The 22,324-nt window shown below is 36.4% G+C and overlaps 1 protein-coding gene across 2 annotated transcripts in view; it reads left to right on the top strand.

The window, feature by feature from the left end:
* The first annotated feature begins 20 nt into the window (after positions 1 to 20).
* Sarnp (SAP domain containing ribonucleoprotein) overlaps positions 21 to 22,324 on the top strand; it is a 55,934-nt gene continuing 33,630 nt past the window's right edge. For both annotated transcript variants that reach the window (XR_013091217.1, XM_076854644.1), the window contains exons 1-7: positions 21 to 76; positions 11,084 to 11,183; positions 14,370 to 14,416; positions 14,643 to 14,710; positions 18,271 to 18,322; positions 19,305 to 19,378; positions 19,826 to 19,854. Coding sequence is in view for 1 of the 2 variants with exons in the window: in XM_076854644.1 (XP_076710759.1) it covers positions 41 to 76; positions 11,084 to 11,183; positions 14,370 to 14,416; positions 14,643 to 14,710; positions 18,271 to 18,322; positions 19,305 to 19,378; positions 19,826 to 19,854 (406 nt within the window). In the remaining variant the exon portion in view is untranslated. The remainder of the gene's footprint in view (positions 77 to 11,083; positions 11,184 to 14,369; positions 14,417 to 14,642; positions 14,711 to 18,270; positions 18,323 to 19,304; positions 19,379 to 19,825; positions 19,855 to 22,324) is intronic.

Here is a 22,324-nt window from a genome sequence, read left to right as displayed (position 1 = left end):
CGCGGGGGGGTGGGGTTTGGTGAAGTGGAGGGGTAACAAGATGGCGGCGGAGACGGTGGAGCTCCATAAGTTGAAGGTACCGCGAAGTGAGGGAAGGGGTTAGGTGGGCTCTTCTGAGAACTGAATTCTGGAGAGTGGCTTGCGTCTTCTTTTCCTAAATGTCCTTCTTTCAGGCTTTTCCACTTCATTTCCCGCCGTAGTTCTTTTGTCTCCCTTCCCAGGCTTCCCCTAATTTCCCATTTCTTCTCACAGTTTTATTGGTATGTTTACTTGTTATTTCGTCTTCCTTCCTATTGTTGTATTTCCCGTCACCCTTTCCCACCGGGCCGTGCAAATGCCTTCTATGTGTTATGCTGAACTCCTCGTTTCTCATCAGAACCGCATTACGTCAGTAGTCCCTCCTCCGGTCCCTGTGCCGGACCCAGGACCCGTTTTTCTCCCCAGAATTGATACTTTCCTGTCTGTTGTCTGAAGCTGAAATACTACTGTTAGCAGACGATACCCTTTTTTCCTTATTTCTATTGGAACATGTCACCAAACATGATCCAGAAAATGCTTCCAATCCCTTTTTATAGGTGGGCTTACGCCCCCTGGGCAAATTTTGAAACCTGCGTGAGGCCGCAGAATATAGACCTCCCTATAATAAAGACCTGGGAATGAGGCAGCTGGAAGAATTTGTAAAAATAAAACACCTCAGCTTAAAAGTTTTTCCAGTTTTCTCACAATTTACCTCTGACTGCCAGCCTTCGCTCTGGTCACCCCCAACCTCCAGAGAGAAACTCTCAGCTGCTGAGAGTTTCAAGGTTAGATTATCTCTGCCCTGTTTGATCTTTGATGAACCCTGCATCTCTTGCTGTCTTCACTGGGTGACACTCTGAATCAGAGTTTTAAGTTGTATCTTTTGGAACTCTTGGTAGTTTTCTTATACTCTCCTGGAAGGAGAGAGTACTTTCTTTTAGGAAGAGTTAAAAGAATATCTTGATTATTTGTGTATACTTTTGATTTCACAAGTTGTTTCCCTTAGATGTTTCCATCCTGTCATTCTGGGAACCTTGGACAAACCAGGCTGATTGAGAGAAAACTGAAAACTGATCTTTTAGATTTTAATGCCTGATGAATTAAAAAAAAAAGCAAAGAAAAATATGGAGTAAATGTAGGAAAAGGTCCTATCCTTAATCATAAGCCTTTCTGTGAAAGTCGACATATTTCTTAACTGTTAGATTCTAAATTGTACTAGTGTTTTTAGAGTTACTGTTAGCTTGATGGTGCTGGAATGTGTAAATGATATCAGTAATCTCCTGATATTTACTTAACAAGTAAGAAAAACTGAGCAACAACTTCCATTTATGTATTTGTATAATTTATGTACTTCTGTACTGTTTGTATAAGACACTGAAGATAAATTTTAGATGAATGAGAATTAATAGAAGAGCAAATATTTTCTTCTATTTGTTCCATTCTTGAAACCCTAGATTAAGTCATCAGCTGCCCCATGACTTTTTATGGAGTTTTGTGGAGTTCCTTTTTCCATAAAAATCAGTATTTATCAGCCCCATATTAAATTTGCATTTACTTGGATAAGTCACTTTTACATAATGTTCTCTGACTTGGTTTTAAGTATTAACAGTCTAAGAGAACATGTGGCACTCCTGAGGGCCTAAACTGGGCTCATTCTTTAATCATATTTGCTTGTCTTTGCTTTTTCTCTAGAGTGCTTCTTAACCTTTTGGAGGTCACAGATATCTTTGAAACTCTGATGAAAGGTATGGACCCTCTTCCCAGAAAAAGGCATGTACACATACTTTGCATGCGATTTGAGGGGCTTCATAAAAATACCTTGTTGACCTGAGGAGTCCATGGACCTCTGGTTAAGAACCCATGCCTTTAATCTTTATTCTGGGTAGTTAATGCTTGGTTCCACTGGTGATCTTGATAGAGTAATCCTGACTTTTGGGTTGCTTTAGGGTTTTATTGCCTTTCGAAAAATATCTTTTCAATTTTATGAAGAGAATTTGGGGCTTTAGTATGGGACTTTAGAAGAAAGAAACAAACTTTGAAGTAGGAAGAAAAAATATTTTATGAATTGATAGGTAAGTCCACATCAACTACAAACTTCTGAAAATTTTTTTAGCAATGCAGTCATTCTAACACAGTTGGAAAGAGAGACTGAACTGTGGTTGAAAATGCTTGAATTGTAACAATACCAGACTTCCAGTTCGGCACGAGGAAAGGAACTGTTGTAAAGGAGAAAGACAAAAAAGTATAGTGGTATCAGAGTGTTGAGAACTGTTAGACATTTGTATGATTGAAATGTGAAGTGCCTTACGTTGCTGACTGAAGGTAGTTTAGAAAGTTGATAAATTTTGTGATTAAAAAGGTAAATTGGAGTGATACTGACAAGGGCCTTCTAAATTGTATAAGGAGTTCTGATTCTTGTCATATAGTCATAAGCAAAGCTGGGAGCCTTTGGAAATCTGAATGGAAGAACCTAATATGATTAGTTTGGTTCTTTTGGCAGTGTGGAAGATGGAATCTGGAGAGGGAAGGATTTTGTAAGTTAGATGTTTATTATAGTATTTTCTTCGGCTTAAAACCTTTTAATTATATGGCTACCGATCTATCCAGCTTAATTTCTCACATGCCTACTACAGTGATCTTACTTTATTTCATTTCTTCAAAATGGGTGTGTCATTGATTGCTAACACAAATCATTTACTATGTGTCAAGTACTGGTTGAAGCCATTTGTATACATTAACTGATCTGATTCTCATAATAAACCTATTAAAGAAATACCTCTATATCTTCATTTAAAAGTAAAAATCAAAGCCCAGAGATAGTAATCTGACCTAGGTCACACAGCTAATAAATGGGGTGTCATATCCAAACTGTCTTCAAAATTCATATTCTTGGGCTAGGGTTGTGGCTCAGTGGTGGAGAGCTTACCTAGCACAAATGAGGCACTGGGTTCCATCCTCAGCACTACATAAAAATAAACAAACAAAATGTATTGTTACCATCTACAACTAAAAATATTTTTAAAAAATTCATATTCTTAATCACTATGCAGTGCCTTTCCTTTGGAACCCTGAACCTTACTTGTAGTTTACTTTTGGCTGCAGTGTTCCTGCCACTCTCCCTTTCCAACTCTTCTAACTACTAGTTACCCTTCAGATAGCAGTCAAACAAGGGAGTCCTTCCTGGTTCTATTCACACATATATTTAGGCAACTTTTCATATGATTCTCTAGGCCTAATACTTTTATTAAAAAATTAAACAGTAGTTACTTCATCACTGGTTGTTTTGTTTTCCTGCTAGATTGTAAGCTGGGTGTGTGTGTGTGTAAGAACTCTTTCTGTTTTGTTCATGATTATTTCCCTGTATCTAAGATAAAACTTGACACATTGTAGGTGCTCAGTAACTGTTTGTCAAATGAATGAACATATTAAGACCTGAAAGAAGATAGTAACTATTAGAATGAGAACAAATTTGAAAGAAATTTGAGATGTAAAATCGTAGTATTTGTAGATCAGATGTGGGGGGAATGAAAGAGGATTTGGGATTTATTTTACAAAAGATGGAGTGCCTGCTATGTAATAATTACCAGGGGTTCTGGGGTTACAATGTTGAACAAAGCACAGGAAATCCTTCCTTTCATGGAGCTTATATTTTACTAGGAGAAGGCACAATAAAGAAGTAAAATTTAGGGTGGGGGTATAGCTCAGTGGTAGAGCATGCAACCTGTGCATATATGAGACCCTTGTTTCAATCCCTAGCACTAAAAGAAACAGTGAAATTTATAGTATGTCAGATGATGATAAGGTCTGTAGAGAAACCTAATAAGAGGTATAAGAGAGTATATTGGGAAGAATATTGTAATTTTAAATACAATGACTGAAGATCTTATTGTGAAGGAGGTGTTTAAAAAGATTTGAAGCCTGGTTTGAGGTGCATGCCTGTAATCCCAGCAGCTAGGGAGGCTGAAGCAGGAGGGTCAGGAGTTCAGGGCAAACCTCAGCAATTTAGCAAGGCTCTAAAACAACTTAGCGAGACCCTGTCTCAAAATAAAAAATAAAAAAAAGGTCTGGGGATGTGGCTCATTGGTTAAGCACCCCTGGGTTCAATCCCTGGTACAAAAAGAAAAGACTTGGGCTGGGGATGTGGCTCAAGCGGTAGCGCGCTCGGCCTGGCATGCGTGTGGCCTGGGTTCGATCCTCAGCACCACAAACAAAGATGTTGTGTCCGCTGATAACTAAAAATAAATATTAAAATTCTCTCTCTCTCTCTCTCTAAAAGAAAAGAAAAGACTTGAAGAAAGTGAAACAGGTAGCCATGTGTGCAAAGTTTTAGAGGAATATAGCAGGAGGCTAGTTTGTTTTATATCAAAGTAAAAAGTTCAAATGAATAAGAGGTGATGGTAGGGAAGAGGGAGAGCAGATTGTGTGTGGCCTTGTAAACAATACTTGAAACAGTTTCTTAACCTTAATGAGATAGGAAGCCAGTGGATTAATTTTTATTTCATTCTTTTTTTTTTTTTTTTTTTTTTTTTGTGGTGCTAGGGATCAAACACCGAGCATCAGGCATGCTAGGCAGGTACTCTACCACTGGGTTACATCACCAGTCCCCAGTGGATGATTTTTTAATTTATTTACTTTTGGTACCAGGGATTGAACCCAGGGACACTTAAACACTGAGCCACATTTCCAGCCCTTTTTTTGTATTTTATCTAGAGACAGGGTCTCACTGAGTTGCTTAGGGCCTTGCTAAATTGTTGAGCCTGTCTTTGAACTCTCAGTCCTCCTGCCTCAACCTCCCAAGCCACTGTGATGACAAGAGTGCACCACCATGCCTGGTGAATGATTTTTTAGTAGAAGTTAAATCTGATATGTACTCTTAAATTTCAAAAGAGTGGTCTACTTTGTTGAGAACTATAGTGAGACAGGAGCTAAAGGGTTTTGGCAATATAGTAATCTGTATGAGAGAAACAAAAAAAGTGAGATGCTAAGCAGTGGTGCAAAGGGATTAGACTGTGGACATATTTTGAAGGTGGAGCTGACAGGATTTGCCTGTGATTGGATTCAGGGAGCGAAATCTGTCTTTGATAGAAGTGGAGTAAGAAGAGGGCCAAAGAAGAAATCTTAGTGAATATTTATAGGGTTGGGTGGAATAACTAGTAAGAAGATTGAGGAAGAGCGATGTCTGCCATCAATGAGTTTACAAATTATATGGGGAGAATATATGAAAAATATCTTTTTTTTAATACCTTCATTTTGTTTGTTTATTTTTTATGTGTTGCTGAGGATTGAACCCATTGCCTCACAAGTGCGAGGCAAGCATTCTACTGCTGATCCACAACCCCAGCCCCCATGAAAAATATCTTTATAATAAAATATTTTAATCAAAATTTGAGAATACATGGATTGGCACATGCCTGTAATCCCAGCGGCTCAGGAGGCTGAGGCAGGAAGATTGTGAGTTCAAAGCCAGCCTCAGCAATTTATTGAGGCCCTAAGCAACTTGGCAAGACCCTGTCTCTAAATAAAATATAAAAAGGACTGGGAATTTGGGCTTAGTGATGAAGTGCCCCTGGGTTCAATCTCTGGTACCAAAAAAAAAAAAAAAAAAATTTAAATTAGTAATAGCTAGGTGTGGTGTTGCATGCCTGTAATCCCAGCACCTTGGGAGACTGAGGCAAGAGGATCTTGAGTTCAAAGCCAACCTCAGCAACTTAGGGAGGCCCTGTCTCTAAATAAAATACCAAAAAGGACTGGGGGGTGGGGCCTGGGGTTGAGGCTCAGTGGAAGAGCCTAGTGCGTGTGGAGTGCTGGCGAGCACCACATTTAAAAAAATAAATAAATAAAGGTATTGTGTCCAACTAAAACAAAATATTAAAAAAAAAAAAAAAAGGGATGGGGATATGGCTTAGCCGTTGAGCCCCTGGTTCAATCCTCAGTACCAAAAACAAAAATTAGTAACAAAGAAGCATAGTGGCATATGATCCTAGTCCCAATTACTCAGGGAACTAAGATGGGAAAATAGACAGGTTGGACACCAGCCTGAGTAACTTAGTTGCTGTGTCTCAAAGTAAAAATAAATGATTAAATGAAAGGGCTGGGGATGTAGCTCAGTTGTAGAGCACTTGCCCAGCATGTTCTGGGCCTTGGGCTTAACCCCCAGTAAGGGGAAGAGGATTAGTAAACAGGAAATCACAGAGCAATGAATGATTAATGTCAAATGTATTATAGTCAGTGATCTGTCCTTTATAGGTTGGATAGGTAAAACAAGAATGCTTGATTGATACTGAAAAATAAGATTGTAACAATTTTTGAATATGTAATTTCATACACAAGTTCATATTTCTAAAGGTACAAAAGGGTATATGGTGAAATGTTTACTTCCTGTGCCTGTCCTCAACTACCTTCCTTTTCCTGGGTTCAACTATTTTTAGCTTACCTGTTTCTTGTCCAGATATCTTTTGTATGTATATCATACAGTGATATGTGTTTGTGTGCTTTTGACATTATTGTGAGTATCCTGTATATAGTCAGCGCCCCATTATTTTCTTAAACAGCCTTACTGAGATATAATTCACACATGGTAATATTTTATTCAATATACCTTAGTTTAAAAATACATTCTTGGGGCTGGGGGTGTGGCTCAAGCGGTAGCGCACTCGCCTGGCATGCCTACGGCCCGGGTTCGATCCTGAGCACCACATACCAACAAAGATGTTGTGTCCGAGCGAAATTTAAATAAATATTAAAATTAAAAAAATAAAAATACATTCTTTTATAACATGTAAAAATGGGGTAATATTTGATGATGTTGTTATTATTATTTTTTTCTGATACTGGAGATTGAACCCAGCGACACTTAACCATAGAGCCATATCCCCAGCCCTTTCTATTTTTTATTTTGAGATGGGGTGGGGGTGGGGGTGGGGGTGGGAGTGGGGGTGGGGGTGGGAGTGGGGTGGGGTTGTCCTTGGAAAGTTGCTTAGGGCCTCACTGAATTGCAGAGGCTGATTTTGAACTCAGTATCCTCTTTGTCTCAGCCTCCCAAGCTGCTGGATTGATGTTAGTTTTATTTGAAGATTTTAAAGGTTTTAGTCCTCCTAATGTCATTGTGCCAAAATATTGTGGAAGAAGAAATTATTTTCAGCTATTTTGTTTTTTTTTTAATATTTTTTTTAGTTGTAGATGAACACATTTATTTATTTATTTTTATGTGGTGCTGAGGATCGAACCCAATACATGAAAGGCAAGCACTGTGCCACTTAGCTACAATCCCAGTCCCTATTTTATGTTTTTACTCATCTGTTTCACTTTAAAAATGTCTAGGGCTGGGGTTGTGGCTCAGTGGTAGAGCGCTCGCCTAGCATACATGAGGCACTGGGTTGGATCTTCAGCACCACTTAAATGTAAAATAAAGATATTGTGTCCACCTAAAACTAAAAAATAAATATTTAAAAAAAATAATGTCTAGCCTGGCCTGGTGGTGTATACCTGTAATACTATCGACTTGATAGCCTGAGGCTGGAGAATTGCAAGTTTGAGGCCAGCATGTACAACTTAAGGAGACTGTGTCTCAAAATAAAAAATAAAAAGGGCTGGGGATGTAGGTCAGTGGTAAAGCACCCCTGGTTCAATTCCCTGTACTCCCCTTGCCAAAAAAGTTCAAGTGTATATGAGAAAAACCCTTAATAGAACAAAGGACGTAATACAACATTATGTAAAAAGCTTGTAACATTCCCATTTGACCAAAGAAGGGAACATAGTGGTGTTGAGAGGTCTGTTGAATGAGGTCACTGGAGACTGAAGTCTCGATGAGAGACAGTGGCAAGGTCATTACACACATATACTACAGGTGATATTTAATTTTGTTGTTGGAGATTGAAGCCACACATTGAGATACTCTACCACTGAGCTATACCCTAACTCCCTACAAATGATAATATTCAAAATATTAAGTGATCTGTAGATGCTGAGGTTACATATGGCTTTTATTTTCCTCTGCTTTTTAGCATTTCTCAACTATTCTAAGTATTCATAATACTTTGTAATAAACCAATAAAAAATTTAAAAATGTAACTGAAATCAAAACACTCCTTTTTGGGCCTGGGGTTATAGCTCAGTGCTGTATTGCCTCTCACTTGTAAGTTCGATTGTCAGCACCACATAATAAATAAATAAATATAAGAAATAAAGATATTGTGTCCATCTTTAAAATAATATTAAAAAAAACACTCCTTGGAGAATTTGAAAGAAAATAAAGGAATAAAGTACCAATGTGAGAAAGATTAATAATTTTAAGTAAAGGACTTTAAAGATCACTTAGAGAACTGGGTGTAGTGAGGTATTCCTATATCCTAGCAACTTGGGAGGCTGAGGCAGGAGGGTTGCAAGTTTCAGGCCAGCCTTAGCAATTGAGTGAAACCCTGTCTCAAAAAATTAAGCCAGATGCCGTGGCGCACGCCTGTAGTCCCATTGGCTTGGGAGACTGAGGCAGGGGGATTGCGAGTTCAAAGTCAGCCTCAGCAAAAAAAAGTGAGATGCTAAGCAACTCAGTGAGACCATGACTCTAAATAAAATACAAAAATAGGGCTGGAGATGTGGTTCTGGGGTTGAGTGTCCCTGAGTTCAATCTCTGGTTACACCCACTCTGCCAAAAAAAAAAAAAAAAAAAAAAATTAAAAGGGCTGGAGATGTAACTCAGTGATAGAGTGCTCCTAGGTTCTATCCCCATTGTGGGGGCGGGGGGAGTGGGAGGGTTGGAGAGAAAGGAATAAAATAAAGATCACTTAGAGTATAGATTCTAGATTAATATTATTAAGAGTCTGATCCATAGACCAACCAGTACTGGTCTATGAAGTAGCTGTTACTAGTTAATGAAGAGATAAGTACAAAAATTGAGAGAAAGCTTCTAGAAACTCTTTTAGTGGTTTAACATCACTGCTACATGCAAGTATGTGTTTGTTTTTCTGGTAATCAATATTTATTTTTACAAAGTTTGGTTCATGACTTAGGTGGAATGTTCTAAAAAACAACTGCACTAATCTACCTATTTAAAAAAATTGATCAGTGAAATTCAGAGGGTTTTGTCTAATCCCTCACCCATTGTCCAACACTTATAAAGTTGTTACTAGCTATCAGGCACTATCCTGAATGTTTTGTAAATATTTGCTGGTTTAAATCTTTATAATGGCCCTGTGGGGGTAGGTACTCTTGTTATTTCCATTTCACAGGTAAGGAATTTGAGGCAAAGAGAGCTTAAGTTACTCCCCTAAGGTTACATAGCTATAAGTGGTAAAGTTACAATTTGAACCTAAGTAGTCTGACTTTAGAAGCAATGTTCTTAAACTACTGTGCAGTAACTCTGCAATAATTTTTTATATGCAGAAGTCTTTTTAAAATAATTTTTAATGGTTCATTACCTGTCATGATTCTCAATATAGAATGCTGATGGCTTACTGGGTAGGACTGTTAGTTCTCTGTATAGTTCTCAACCCTGCCTGCCTGCCTGCTTGCTTCACTCACTAAATACTTTGCCTCCTTAATCAATCATTGTAACATTAAAAATAACAAAATTCTACTCTCCATTTTTAAATGCACTCCAGGCTGAAAACTTTGTAGAGATGAAGAACATACTTTATAGTAGTGAAATGCTTTTTTCTATGGAACTATACCTTCTCACTTCTACTGGTTCATCTTACTTCAAAACCAGAAAGGTCATCTCAGGCTAAACGTCTATCTGTGTGATGATCTGCATATATAATTTGTTCCTTTTCCTGCTTTATCTCCTTGGATTGACTTATACTTCATAAAATAAGAGTATATAGGGCTGGAATGTTTTCTTTGATATGAGGATGCTAACTCATAATAAGGGAGGTAAGGGAAAATAGAAGTACTTTGGCTTAGATAAAGGGAATGAAGGGAAGGGAGGGGGAATGGGAATAGGAAAGTTAGTAGAATGAATCAAACATTACTATCCTATGTACATATATGATTATACAACCAATGTTAATTCTATATCATGTACAACCAGAATAATGAGAAGTTGTACTCCATATATGTATAATATGTCAAAATACATTCTACTATCATATATAACTAATAAGAACAAATTTTTAAAAAGTGTGTAGGACTGGGAATATAACTCAGTGGTAGAGTGCTTGCCTACCATGTGCAAGGCCCTGGATTTGATTCCCTAGCATTGACACATGTATACACAGTAAGTCTCATTAGACCATTTATTATAGATCCTATATTCCAGTCACCTATAACCTAGAATTACTTTTTTAGCGATTCATACTGTTAACCCTCTGCTTTTGAGTTACTGGTGAGTCAGATCTGCCTCATCCAGATTTTGTATAATTGAAGGTTTGGATCTTAGGTATAAAATCATGCATTTCATCATTCTTTCACTCTCCCCTTCAGTGCTAGGAATCAAACCCAGGGCCACATGCGTGGCTAGGCAAGCACTGTGCTCTTGAGCTATACTTTCAGTCCGTCGTTGTCGTCCCCCCCCCCCCCTCTCTCTCAGTTGTAGGTGGATACAATCTTTATTTTATTTGTTTTTTTAATGTGGTGTGAGGATTGAACCCAGTGCCTCACAGGTGCTAGATAAGCGCTCTACCACTGAGTTACAAACCCAGCCCTCCTTTTAAATGAAGTCTTCATTTCTTTGTTTTCCGCGAAAAGGGTTCTTTTAAAGTTTTGTTTTTTCATGTTCTGTCAGTAATCCAATAATTCTTCATTCCTGCAAAATTGATAAGTATACTTTTTAATTTTAGTCAAATTACTGACTTTTTTTTTTTTTTTTCTTTTTGGTACTGGGGATTAAACTCAGGACCTCATACATGCTAGACAAGTATTCTACCACTGAGCTACATCCTTGTCCCCAGTTAGATGAGGATGAGTCATCTCTATGGACCCAGAGTCTCAGTAGGATTAGGGGCAGTGGTGTGGGATTGAACTTTCTTTTCTTCTTTTTCCCTTGCTTTTTTCCCTTGTGAAAACTACCTCTTTTCATTCATTGGGATTCATCCTGGTAACTAAGGAAATGTTTAATTTTTTTTTCTCTCAGCTTGCTGAACTAAAACAAGAATGTCTTGCTCGTGGTTTGGAGACCAAGGGAATAAAACAAGATCTCATTAACAGGCTCCAGGCATATCTTGAAGAGCATGGTGAGTACTTTATGCAAATAAGGTGATATGAGTAAGGGGAGTAATTTTTAGGCTCTATCACTTATATTTCTTCCTTTTTTACGTCATTGGTGATGTAAGCTCTTAATTAACTGCATCAAGAAAACTTTTATGGGCTGGTGTATAGCTCAGAAGTAGAGTGCTTATCTAGTGTGCATAAGGACCTGGGTTTGATCCCCAACACTGCAAAAAAAGAAAGGAAAAAAAAAAAAGAAAACTCTTGGTCATATAAAACAGTGGTTATAATGTAAAGAACTATTCCCTTTTTTAAAGACATCATTTTATATCAGCACTCCACCCCCCTTTTTTTGAAGAGATAGCATCTTGCTATGTTGCCCAGGTTGGCCTCTTAATATCTGAGCATGTTATTTATTTATTTATTTATTTATTTATTTTAAGAGAGAGAGAGGGAGAGTGAGTTTTATTTTAGTATTTATTTTTTAGTTTTCGGCAAACACAACATCTTTGTTTGTATGTGGTGCTGAGGATTGAACCCGGGCCGCACGCATGCCAGGCAAGCGCGCTACCACTTGAGCCACATCCCCAGCCCTGAGCATGTTATTTAAAAGTTAGTATGGTTGTATGTTTAATATTTCAAAGTGCACTCTATTGCCATGTATATCTAAAAAGCACAAATTAAAAAAATCATTGAAAAAAGAAATAAAGTTGGCATGGTAATACAAGTATCATTAGACTGAGAAATGGAAGGCTTGGTTTTTTTTTTGTACTGGGAATGTAACCCAGGGACACTTAACCACTGAGTCACATCTTCAGCCCTTTTTAAAATATTTTATTTAGAGATGGGTTCTCACTGAGTTGCTTAGTACTTCGCTATAGCTGAGGCTGGCTTTGAACTCGCTATCCTCCTGCCTCGGCCTCCTAAGTCAGTGGAATTGCAGGCATGCAATAGAAGGCTTGTGTTTTAGTTTTATGCCAGAAATTTACTAGGTAACTTTGGATAGTTATTGTTTACAGGACTAGTGTCTATTCCTGATCCTATGACATGAGACAAATGTCTAGACCCTTGAAATCTGTAAACTAGGTAATTTCTGATCCCTACCAAGTTTCCCATTCTGCAGTTTTTTTTAAAACAAAAACAGGCCGGGTGTGACGGAGCATGCCTGTAATCCCAGTACCTCTGGAGGCTGAGGCAGGAGGATAGTGAGTTCAAAGCCTCAGCAAAAGCGAGGCTGTAAAGCAACTCAGTGAGACCCTGTCTCTAAATGAAATACAAAATAGGGCTAAGGATGTGGCTCAGTGGTTGAATGCCACTGAGTTCAATCCTTGGTACCAAAAATTAATAAATAAATAAAATTTAAAGAATGAAATAAAAATGAGCGAGGTTTGGGGGCATATGCCTGTTCCTAGTATATTGGGAGTCTGAGGCAGGAGTATTATAAGTTCAAAGCTGGCCTCAAGAACTTGGTGGGACTCTAAGCAATTTAGCAAGACCCTCCTGTCTCAAAAAAAAAAAAAAAAAAAAAAAAGCTGGGAATGTGGCTCGGTGGTTAAGTGCCCCTGGGTTCAACCCCTAGTATCAAAGCCAACAAGCAAAATAAAGAAATTAAATAAACAAACAGAAAACCCCACCATCATTGAAGGCATATTATCATCCCAGATTGTACAAGCTCCCTCTTAATTTTCATTTAATCCCTTTATTTTGATTCCTCCTTTTACTTCCCCCCAACCCCTTTAGGCATCCATTTTAATGTGTTTGATACACATTTTTTGTCTTTATTCCTATTAACCACGTAGTGTTGATAGAATATTTTCATTTATGTAATTATTAATGAGTCTGTGTAGCCTTACTTTATTTCTGAGGTTTTTTTTTTTTTTTTTTAAGTTGTATCTTTGTTGATTGAGGCTATGTGATCATCCAGATTATTCGTTCTAAATCATGTGTATCTTTCTATGATGAATAGCCATCACATTTTGCAGGTCATCCTGTGGCAGATACATATTGCCTTCAAGCCCCAGCTACTATAAATAGTACTACTATTTACAGTAATTCTGTATGCATTAGTAATACATATAGTAGTACATAGGATACTATGTGTTATTCTAGTATATAATATATTCTACAGTTTGTTATATATAGTAGTATTATGTATAGTGTATATAATAATATATGTACCATACATAATATTATATTATGAACTACTTTTGTTTGCTCATGTTCTTGTGAGAGTCTTTCTGGGGTGTATACTCATAATGGGATTGTTAATTATTATATATTCATAAAAACATATACAAACTGAAAATAACTGAGCACTGCCAAATTATTTCCCAGAATTTTCCTGTTAGTCTATACTTGCATAACCAGTACATCAGGGTCTTTGTATCTTCACAAAACTAAATTTGGCATTATCTATTCAAATAGCCTAATTTTTGCTCCTCTTTTTTTTTTTTTTGTGGTGCCTGGCGATTGAACCCAGGGCCTTGTGCATGTGAGGCAGTCACTCTATCAGCTGAGCTATATCCCCAGCCCTAATTTTTGCTACATTTGTTGGATGGTTTAATTTACTTTGTTCTATTAAAAAAAAAACAACTTAAATTTACTTTGTTCATGATTCTTTGGGTTCCTTCTTTGCCCTTTTTCTATTAGCATTCCCATCATTCAGTTGTTGATTGCAGACATTTCTTTTATATTCTAGCAACTGTTTCCTTTTTGCCTTTAGGCACAAATATCTTTATTATTTGTCCAAAAATTTTCCTTGGTTTCCTTCCCTAAATAGATGTCCTTAGTTTTGAAAAATCTTTCTTCTTTACCTCATGCTTTTGCTTTTAGGTTTGTTTCTTTTTGTAGTGTGGGGTATCAAACTGGGGGTCTTGCTCAGGCTAGGCAAACGTTTATTTTTTTAAACAAATCCTTCCCTACCACTAAATTTCAAAGAGATCCTGCCTTATTTTTAAATTAATTCTGTTGTGACCTCCTCACATTTAATTTTAATTTAATTTTTCAGTCCAGATGGAGTTCAACTATGTACTAATGTTAAGTAGAGATATGGTTTTATTTTCTCCAAATGTAGCAGATTTTCTGAGCATGAGTTTTACTTTCATTGTTGATTTTTATTTTGGGAAAGCAAGGTGATTGTGATATTAGCCTCAGCACAGTGATCAAGATGGTTTTATAGCAGGGCTTGACCTGATTATTTTAATATTCTTTAGCTGAAGAGGAGGCGAATGAAGAAGATGTACTGGGAGATGAAACAGAGGTGAGTTGGAAAGAGTTAAGGTTAGTCACTGGCCTGGTGATATGCCACTGCCTGGGCCACATTGCTTAATATCAATCATTAGAGTGCTTAGATGCTAATTTATTAGGGGAGCTTAAGGAGGGAATGAAGATTCTGAAAACTGACTCATTTTGGCGTTCTGATATCCCTCTTTTGATGTGTGTTAACTCTTGATTTATGTTAACTGTGTTGTTTTGTTTGGTTTTAGGAAGAAGAACCAAAGCCCATAGAACTGCCCGTCAAAGAGGAAGAACCCCCTGAAAAAACTGTTGATGTGTAATTATCTCTTTTTTATAATCTGAATACAGAGCAGAAAGTTCTGTTTTTATTGGGTGTAAAATTTCACTGTCTTTACCTTTTAGAGATTGTCATTGACTTTTTTCACTTCTGATTAGATCAGACATTTTCAGAAGGGACGACTTCAAGTACATGGTCCCAGGGAAGGAAACAGTTTGTTTTCAAGTTATATAATACGTAATTAGAACCAGATGACTTCAAGCACAGACATAATTTAGTTCTCCTAGCCTTTGTTCTTTTGTAGGATCACCATAATAGCTTATACTGTTAGAATCTGTATGATTCTTTATATGTTGTAAAATTCTGTGAACTCTTACACTTTGCAGAGTTTTACACTTTTACAGAAAAATGTAAAACTGTATATAAGGAATTTAATAAGGGAGGAGGGTGTTGGGTAGAGGTTATGTCTCTCAAGTAATGCTGTATTCTCTCTTGCTTTTTGATTTACAGTGGAGGAGGGGAGGACAAAGTACTAGAGAAAGTGGATCTCGATTTGTTTAAACTAGCCCACAAGGTTGATCATCTTTTATTTGGGTTTCTTTCCACAAATGTCTGGCCATGTTGTACTACAGCACATTAAGAACAGTTGAGTCCCTCTTAACATTTTTGTTCCTTATAGCTGTATTAAATGCATTTAATTATACAAGGCAATGTATGTACAAGTAAAAATTCAAACAATACACAGAGGGGTATATAAATGGAAAATTGAGTACTTATTGTATCCATCTCATCACACTTTCCAAAGGTTTTTAGTTTGTGTGTATGTACCTATGTATGTGTATGTGCCTAAGTATATGTATGCATGAACAAATATATACACATGCTATGCACAGTTTTTCCATTTTTTTTGGTTCACATTTGGATATCTTTATATTAATGTATTTATGTTAATGTTATATACTAGATATGGTTCTAAGTGTTTTACATGTATTCTCATTCAGTCCTCACATCAACTTATTGAGTAGGGTTAATTGTCCTATTAAGTGGCAGTCTTTTTTTTTTTTTAAGCTCATTAGGGAAATTACAAGTATATACAGAGGTTATGAAAATAGTTTGGTAGACTCTCATATACCCATCACCCAAATATAGTGGTTATTAATGTTAGAACCTTATTCTTTTTTGTAGACAGTAGTATTTCACTCTATTTAGGAATCATAATTTATTTCACCTGTGACTTGCTTGATAGACCTTTAGATTATTCATAAAGCAGAAAAAAGGCAGTGCTATCTGTCCTTATTCAACTATTTTTTATACGTATGTATGTCCATCAGATAAATTTCTAGGAAGAGATTTGCTGTATCAGAGAGATTTTGTCAGCTATTTCTTCATAAAGCCATTAGCTGTCTTCTTATCACAGGTTCTTGTTCTTGTTGGTTTTTGTTAAAATATTTTTTTATTGCTGAAATTGAACACTGAGCCTCAAATATACTAAGCATTGCACTCTACCAATGAGCCACACGTAGGTTTATAATTCAGTATAGTGCCTTGAGAAAATGAATTAATGGGATAGCTTTAAAATAGATGTTTGGGGACTCCTGGGACAAGAAGGAAGACCAAATGAATACAATAATTGGCTTGCTTGGATTAAAAATAGTGAGGTTGGAAAATTTGTAGAAATTCATTATCCTTAGCATATGTAAAATGTGTTAATTCTTGTATTCAGGGGCTTTAATTCTATTGATGAATTTTGAAACAAGGAAATTGAAAGTGTGTGTGGGGTGGTGGTAATTTTTGTTTTTTTAGAGGATAGTTATGGTTAGATTAATTATGTACAGAAAGGGGAATTAGGGTCCCTGTAGTTTTTTAAAAAAATATTTTTTAGTTATACATGGACACAATATCTTTATTTTGTTTATTTTTATGTGGTGCTGAGGATTGAACCCAGTGCCTCACATGTGTGAGGCAAGCACTCTGCCACTGAGCCACAACCCCAGCCCCGCTGTAGTTTTTGAAGTGCTTTGTATGTGTCTGTGGGTAGGAGAAAAATTTGTCAATGACAAATGAAAATTTCCTGTGAATCCCAGAATGTGATATATATTTATTACTTAAGTTTAATTTTGTGCTTAAGAGAATTGGAATAGAGCAGAAACCTGGATAACCTTTTTGCCTTGAGGTCTAGTGCAGAGATTGTGTTTCAAGATGAGAATGGTGGAGGAAGTCATTAGCTTGGGATTGATGGAGAGGAGTGTTCCCTAATGACATTGGACTTCAAGTAAAACATTAATCTTCTGTGGCCTTTTTTGCCTGAACATCAGAAAGTCCTGGGGAAGGAGGTCAGGAGATGGGAATTATGTCGAAACTTCCTTAAAAAAAAAAAAAAATAAGGATATTCAGATCTAATATGTCCCTCGGGTATTCAAAAGGAAATTCCCTTGCTTCATCTTTGATCTGAGGTTCTCCATAAATATACTTTTGTTTGTGGTTTTATTTATTTTTATTTATTGTTTTAGCCAAAGCAGTTAAATATTGTAGGATTTAGTTGTGGTCAGCAGGGGGCACCCATTGCTTGTCTGTAGTCTTGAGACCTCCAACAAAAGGATGGAGAAAGTAAGTTCCTGTTCCAGAATTACTTCCTCTGAAAATGTCATTAAACCATTACTACCTTTCAGGGCATCAAATGGGAAAAGTGTCCGGGATATTGGAACAAAAGCTGCCCATATCTCTAAATGAGGGACCTTAATGAGACTGGTTATGACCCACAGTTTTATGGGAGTTGTTTGGTGGAGGGTTAATGTCCTTCCATTTATCCTGGGTACTTCCGAACTTTGTCTCCCGCCCCTATAGTCCCCCTCTTTTGTTTTCTCTTAAACCTTTTGACCAGTAACTTACATGTTTTCCTAATTCAAACCTCACTTAGTCTTTTTTCTTCTTGCTCCCTTTGGCATTTTTATTTGTTCCAGTTTGAGTTGTCTTAGCTGCAGCTATATTTCTCATGGGAGAAATAAAGATTTCTAAAAGAAGGAAATAGGAGTTTGTAGAGCACTCATTTAATTATTGTTGTGATGAAAATTGAAACCTGGTATTTAAATGAAGGTTAGAGGGATAGTAATTAGTCTAAAAGTAAATTTAAAGTGCCTAAAAACAAATGAAATAGTTTCTGGTGGGGCTGGGGATGTGGCTCAAGCGGTAGCGTGCTCGCCTGGCATGCGTGCAGCCTGGGTTCGATCCTCAGCACCACATACAAAGAAAGATGTTGTTTCTGCCGAAAACCAAAAAAAAAAAATAAATAAATAAATGAATAAATATTAAAAAAAAAATAGTTTCCGGTGTTCTTTGTTTCTCAAAATATCTAACCAGACTTTTTTCTTGATTATTTTCTTATACCTTAGTTAAAGTAGCTTAATATTATTTGAACTTTTTCTTTATAGTAGATGTCAGTTCAAGGAATCAGAGTTTTAATGGACTTCATATTTCTTTGGATTAAGGGGTAGCAGAGAGATATGGGCAGAGGACATGACTCAGGTGAATTCTTATATGTTTCGAAGGTCTTGGTTTAGAATATCAATTTTCTGATTTTTTAAAAAATCTTCCTTTTCCAGGGCAGCAGAGAAGAAGGTGGTAAAAATTACTTCTGAAATGCCTCAGACTGAGGTAAATATTTTGTTCCATGGTAGAACCATTTACATTTCTGTTTCTTACCCTTTATTCTGTCTATATAATTATTTTAAAAATATATTCATAGGCGTAAAGTCAGTATTGACAGATTTTAATGTTGATTTTTCTACCAACTACTCTTAGAAAAATATTTGGATTGTTGTAGTGGGTTTGAAGCTACGTTGCATATAATTCTGTGGCTTAATGGTGACTCTCTAAGGTGTTTACAAACCTTGGATTAGTTTGGGAGGATTATACCTTGAAAAAGTAACAATGGTAAGTATCCCTCTTGAATTGCTACTTGCCAATAGGTGAGATTAAAATTTCTTTGGATTTTTTCCAAGGTTTCTACCAGGTTCCCATTGAAATTTTGTGTTCAGTTTTATACCTTTAAAGTAGAGAATTACTAAACTCTTTTAGGATGCTATGAGACAATGCTGTGCCTCATTTCTAACTAAAATATTACCACTAGTATTGGAACCAATCTATTCCTTTGATCCTTTTTCAAAGGTCAACCAAATATAGCTTTTGTGTTCTTGGTGTCATCCAAAATGTGGGTTTTATTTTATTTTATTCCTCCCTTTTGTTTTCAAAGACATGAATATAATAATAGTCTTTTTGTGTTTCCTTTCTGGAACTTACATTAAGTCCTAGGATGGGTACAACCTGAAGTCCTCTAGAAAATGTGTGTGTGTGTGTGTGTGTGTGTGTGTGTGTGTGTGTGTGTGTAAGTAAAATAAGGATTGAACCCAAGGGCCTTCTGCATGCTAAACAAGCACTCTTAATACTGAGCTACTACATCTCCAGCCCTTTTTATTTTTTGAGACAAGATTTTGTTGAGTTGATCAAGCAGGCCTCAAACTTGGAAGCTTCCTGCCTTAGCCTCTCTAGAAGCTGGGTGTGAGCCACTGCCTCTAACTAACATTTTTTTTAACTAGAAATTTATTTTTTCTCTTCTCTTTCATCTATTGTCACTTAGAGAATGCAGAAGAGGGCTGAACGATTCAATGTACCTGTGAGCTTGGAGAGTAAGAAAGCTGCCCGGGCAGCTAGGTGAGTGTCTCCACCCTTTTGAACCTGAAATGAATGTCAGGGTGAATGTGTGGGGATGTGCCTTAGGTTTTAGACATAATTATTGATTTTAAGTAGAATAGTGACCCTGTTGAAAGGAAATGGAGTATATAATTTGGCCCTATTCAGAATATCTCTGCTGATTTGGATGTAGTAGGCTATAGATCATGCTTTATTAGTGAATAGAGTTTTTAAAAATAGGTAAAAGGAATGTGCTACTTCCAGTTTTGATAAGGCTTCCTTGTGGCTTACTCTTTGGGCTTTTGGTGAGAGAGGGAACCTCTTTCATGGAGTTGTTAGAATTAGCTAATGATTGCAAAGTTTGAGATCACAAGCAAGAAGTGTCAGTCATGTGTACCATTAGTGCAGAGACAGACAACCAGGAGTGTGAACAGCTTCCTAAAATTTAGTTTGTTTTTCTTCCTACAGGTTTGGAATTTCTTCAGTTCCAACAAAAGGTAAGGATATAGAGGTTATTCTGAGAAAGTTTTATTTATTTTGTTTCTTTTCTGTCATAACATTTTATTTCTCCAAATTAAGCTAAATTTGGTAGCTCTAGAAACCCTTATGAGGTTATAGATTTGCTTCTTTGCTTTAGGTAAAATTATACTTAATCAATTCCTAAGTAATTAAGAGAAGTTCTGAAATTATAAGAAAATAGGAGGAGGTACCAACATTCATTTCCTTTCCTTAGACATCTTCAGTGGCTTGGGAGGCTGAGGCAGGAGGATTTCAAGTTCAAAGCCAGCTTCAGAGACTTAGCAAGTCTCTAAGCAACTTAGCAAGACCCTATCTCTAATAAAATATATATAAAAAAGGCGGGGGGCTGGTGATGTGCCTTAGTGGTTAAGTGTCCCTGGATTCATTCTCTTGCACCAAAGAAACAAACAAACAAAAAGTTTCTACTACTTTGCTTATTCTAGTGCCTTATAGCATAAAAAATTATATTGTGTATCTATCAGTGTTGTGGGTTAGTATAAGTGGTAAAAGGGAAATATCTTTTACCTTAAGCATTCTACTTCTAGAAATTTAAGAAAATAATCTTGGATGTGCATAAAGATTTAGCCGTGAGGACTATCAACAAAATCATTATAGCGATAAATAACTGGAAACAACTAAATATACAGTAGAGAATTGTATAAATAAACGTGTGCCACAGTATAGTAGAATACACTATATTAAAGGTGATTAAGCTGGGCATGCTGGTGACGCATGGCCTGTAATCCCTGCAATTTGGGAGGCTAAGGCAAGAGGGTCAAAAGTTTGAGGTTAGCCTCAGTAACTTAGTTAGACTCTCTTAAAATAAAAAGGGCTGGGAATGTTGCTCAGTGATGGAGAGCCTTGGTTAATCTCCAGTGTCACCCCCAACACAAAAAGATATTTTAAAAAATGTTCGATGTTAAGTGGAAAAGACAAGTTAAAAATTATAATTATGTTCCTATTTTAGTCATAAAAACTTGCCTGTGTGGATAGGAAAAAAATATTGGAAGAACGTATACTAAATTGTTAGCATTTGGTGGAATTTTGAATGACTTGACTTGTCTGTGGTTTTACATTTTTTATTTACATATATATGGCTATATATCCATAGTATATATATATACTCTTCCCCCGAGTACTGGAGGTCGAACCCAGGGGCACTTTACCACAGAGTTACATCCTCAACCCTTTTTATTTTTTATTTTGAGACAGGATATTACTAAATTGCCCAGTTTGGCCTCAAACTTGCAATTTTCCTGCTTCAGGAAGCTGCTGGGATTACATGCATGTGCCACTGTGCCTAACTTCTCTTGTCTTTTTAAAATCTATACAATGATTAAAAAAAAAAACCCAAAAAACATAATCCTTTTTTTAAAAATTGAAAATGTAGTCTTCTAACCCTATTCCTGATTACCTTTTAATAATTTTAAGTGGGTTGATAAAACATCCTTCTTGAAGTAATTTGCTGTGCTTTTAAAAAGATCAAATTCTGGCCACTACCTCTTAAGTATTTTAGAAACAACTTATTTTTTGGCTCTTAGTTATATCGAGAGAGAGAGTTGGTAAAGATGCAGCAGAAACAACTAAAGACGATTTTTGGAGAACAATAAAAGCTAAAGTAAATCATATAAAAAGGAAACCTGATCAATAAAATAATGTATACATAACATTTGCAGTGTTTTTATATAATCCTGACATGTAGAACTATAGAATAACTTTTTTAAAAAGAGTAGAATTTGGGAACATTTAAGAGGAAGTTTTTTTGTGTTTGTTTGTTTTTTTATGAGAACATAGAATACGTATCAGTTCCTAGCCCATGGATTGTGTTGAAGTTGAATTCAACTGGGCATGATGGTGCATACCTATAACTAGGTACTCAAGAGGCTGAAGCAGGAGGACCACAGGTTGGAGATTATCCTGGGCTATTTAGCAAGATTAAATCTGAATATTAAAGTTTGATCAGATGTAGAGTGCTTGCCTAGCACATGCGAGGCCCTGGGTTCAATTCCCAGTACTGCAAAAACGAAAAACTTGAATCTATTCCTGAATGTTCACAATGGAAAGTTAGGGAATTTCTTGCAAGATTAAGATTGCTTAAAACAAAATTCCAAAAAGATTGAAATATATATTGAAATATATATGTATAAACTTGACTTCATATCATTGAAGTCATAACATTATGTGATCTTTTATAAATGGTTTCTTTCACTTATGTTTTCGAGGTTGATATATAGTATGTATGTCTGTTCCATTCATTTTCATTGCTTATAATATTCCATGGTATGGATATGTGACATTTTATTTACCCAGTTGTCAGCTGATGGATGTTTGGGTTGTTTTCTCTTTTTATCTAATATGAATAATGCTTCTGTGGACATTTGTTTAGACACGCATTTTCATTTCTCTTGGGCATATATCATGGAGTAGAGTTGCTAGATGATATGGTAA

The sequence above is a fragment of the Callospermophilus lateralis genome, chromosome 4, assembly GCF_048772815.1.
Source record: "Callospermophilus lateralis isolate mCalLat2 chromosome 4, mCalLat2.hap1, whole genome shotgun sequence".
Classification (NCBI taxonomy): Eukaryota; Metazoa; Chordata; class Mammalia; order Rodentia; family Sciuridae; genus Callospermophilus; species Callospermophilus lateralis.
This window is presented reverse-complemented; position numbering and strand designations above follow the sequence as displayed.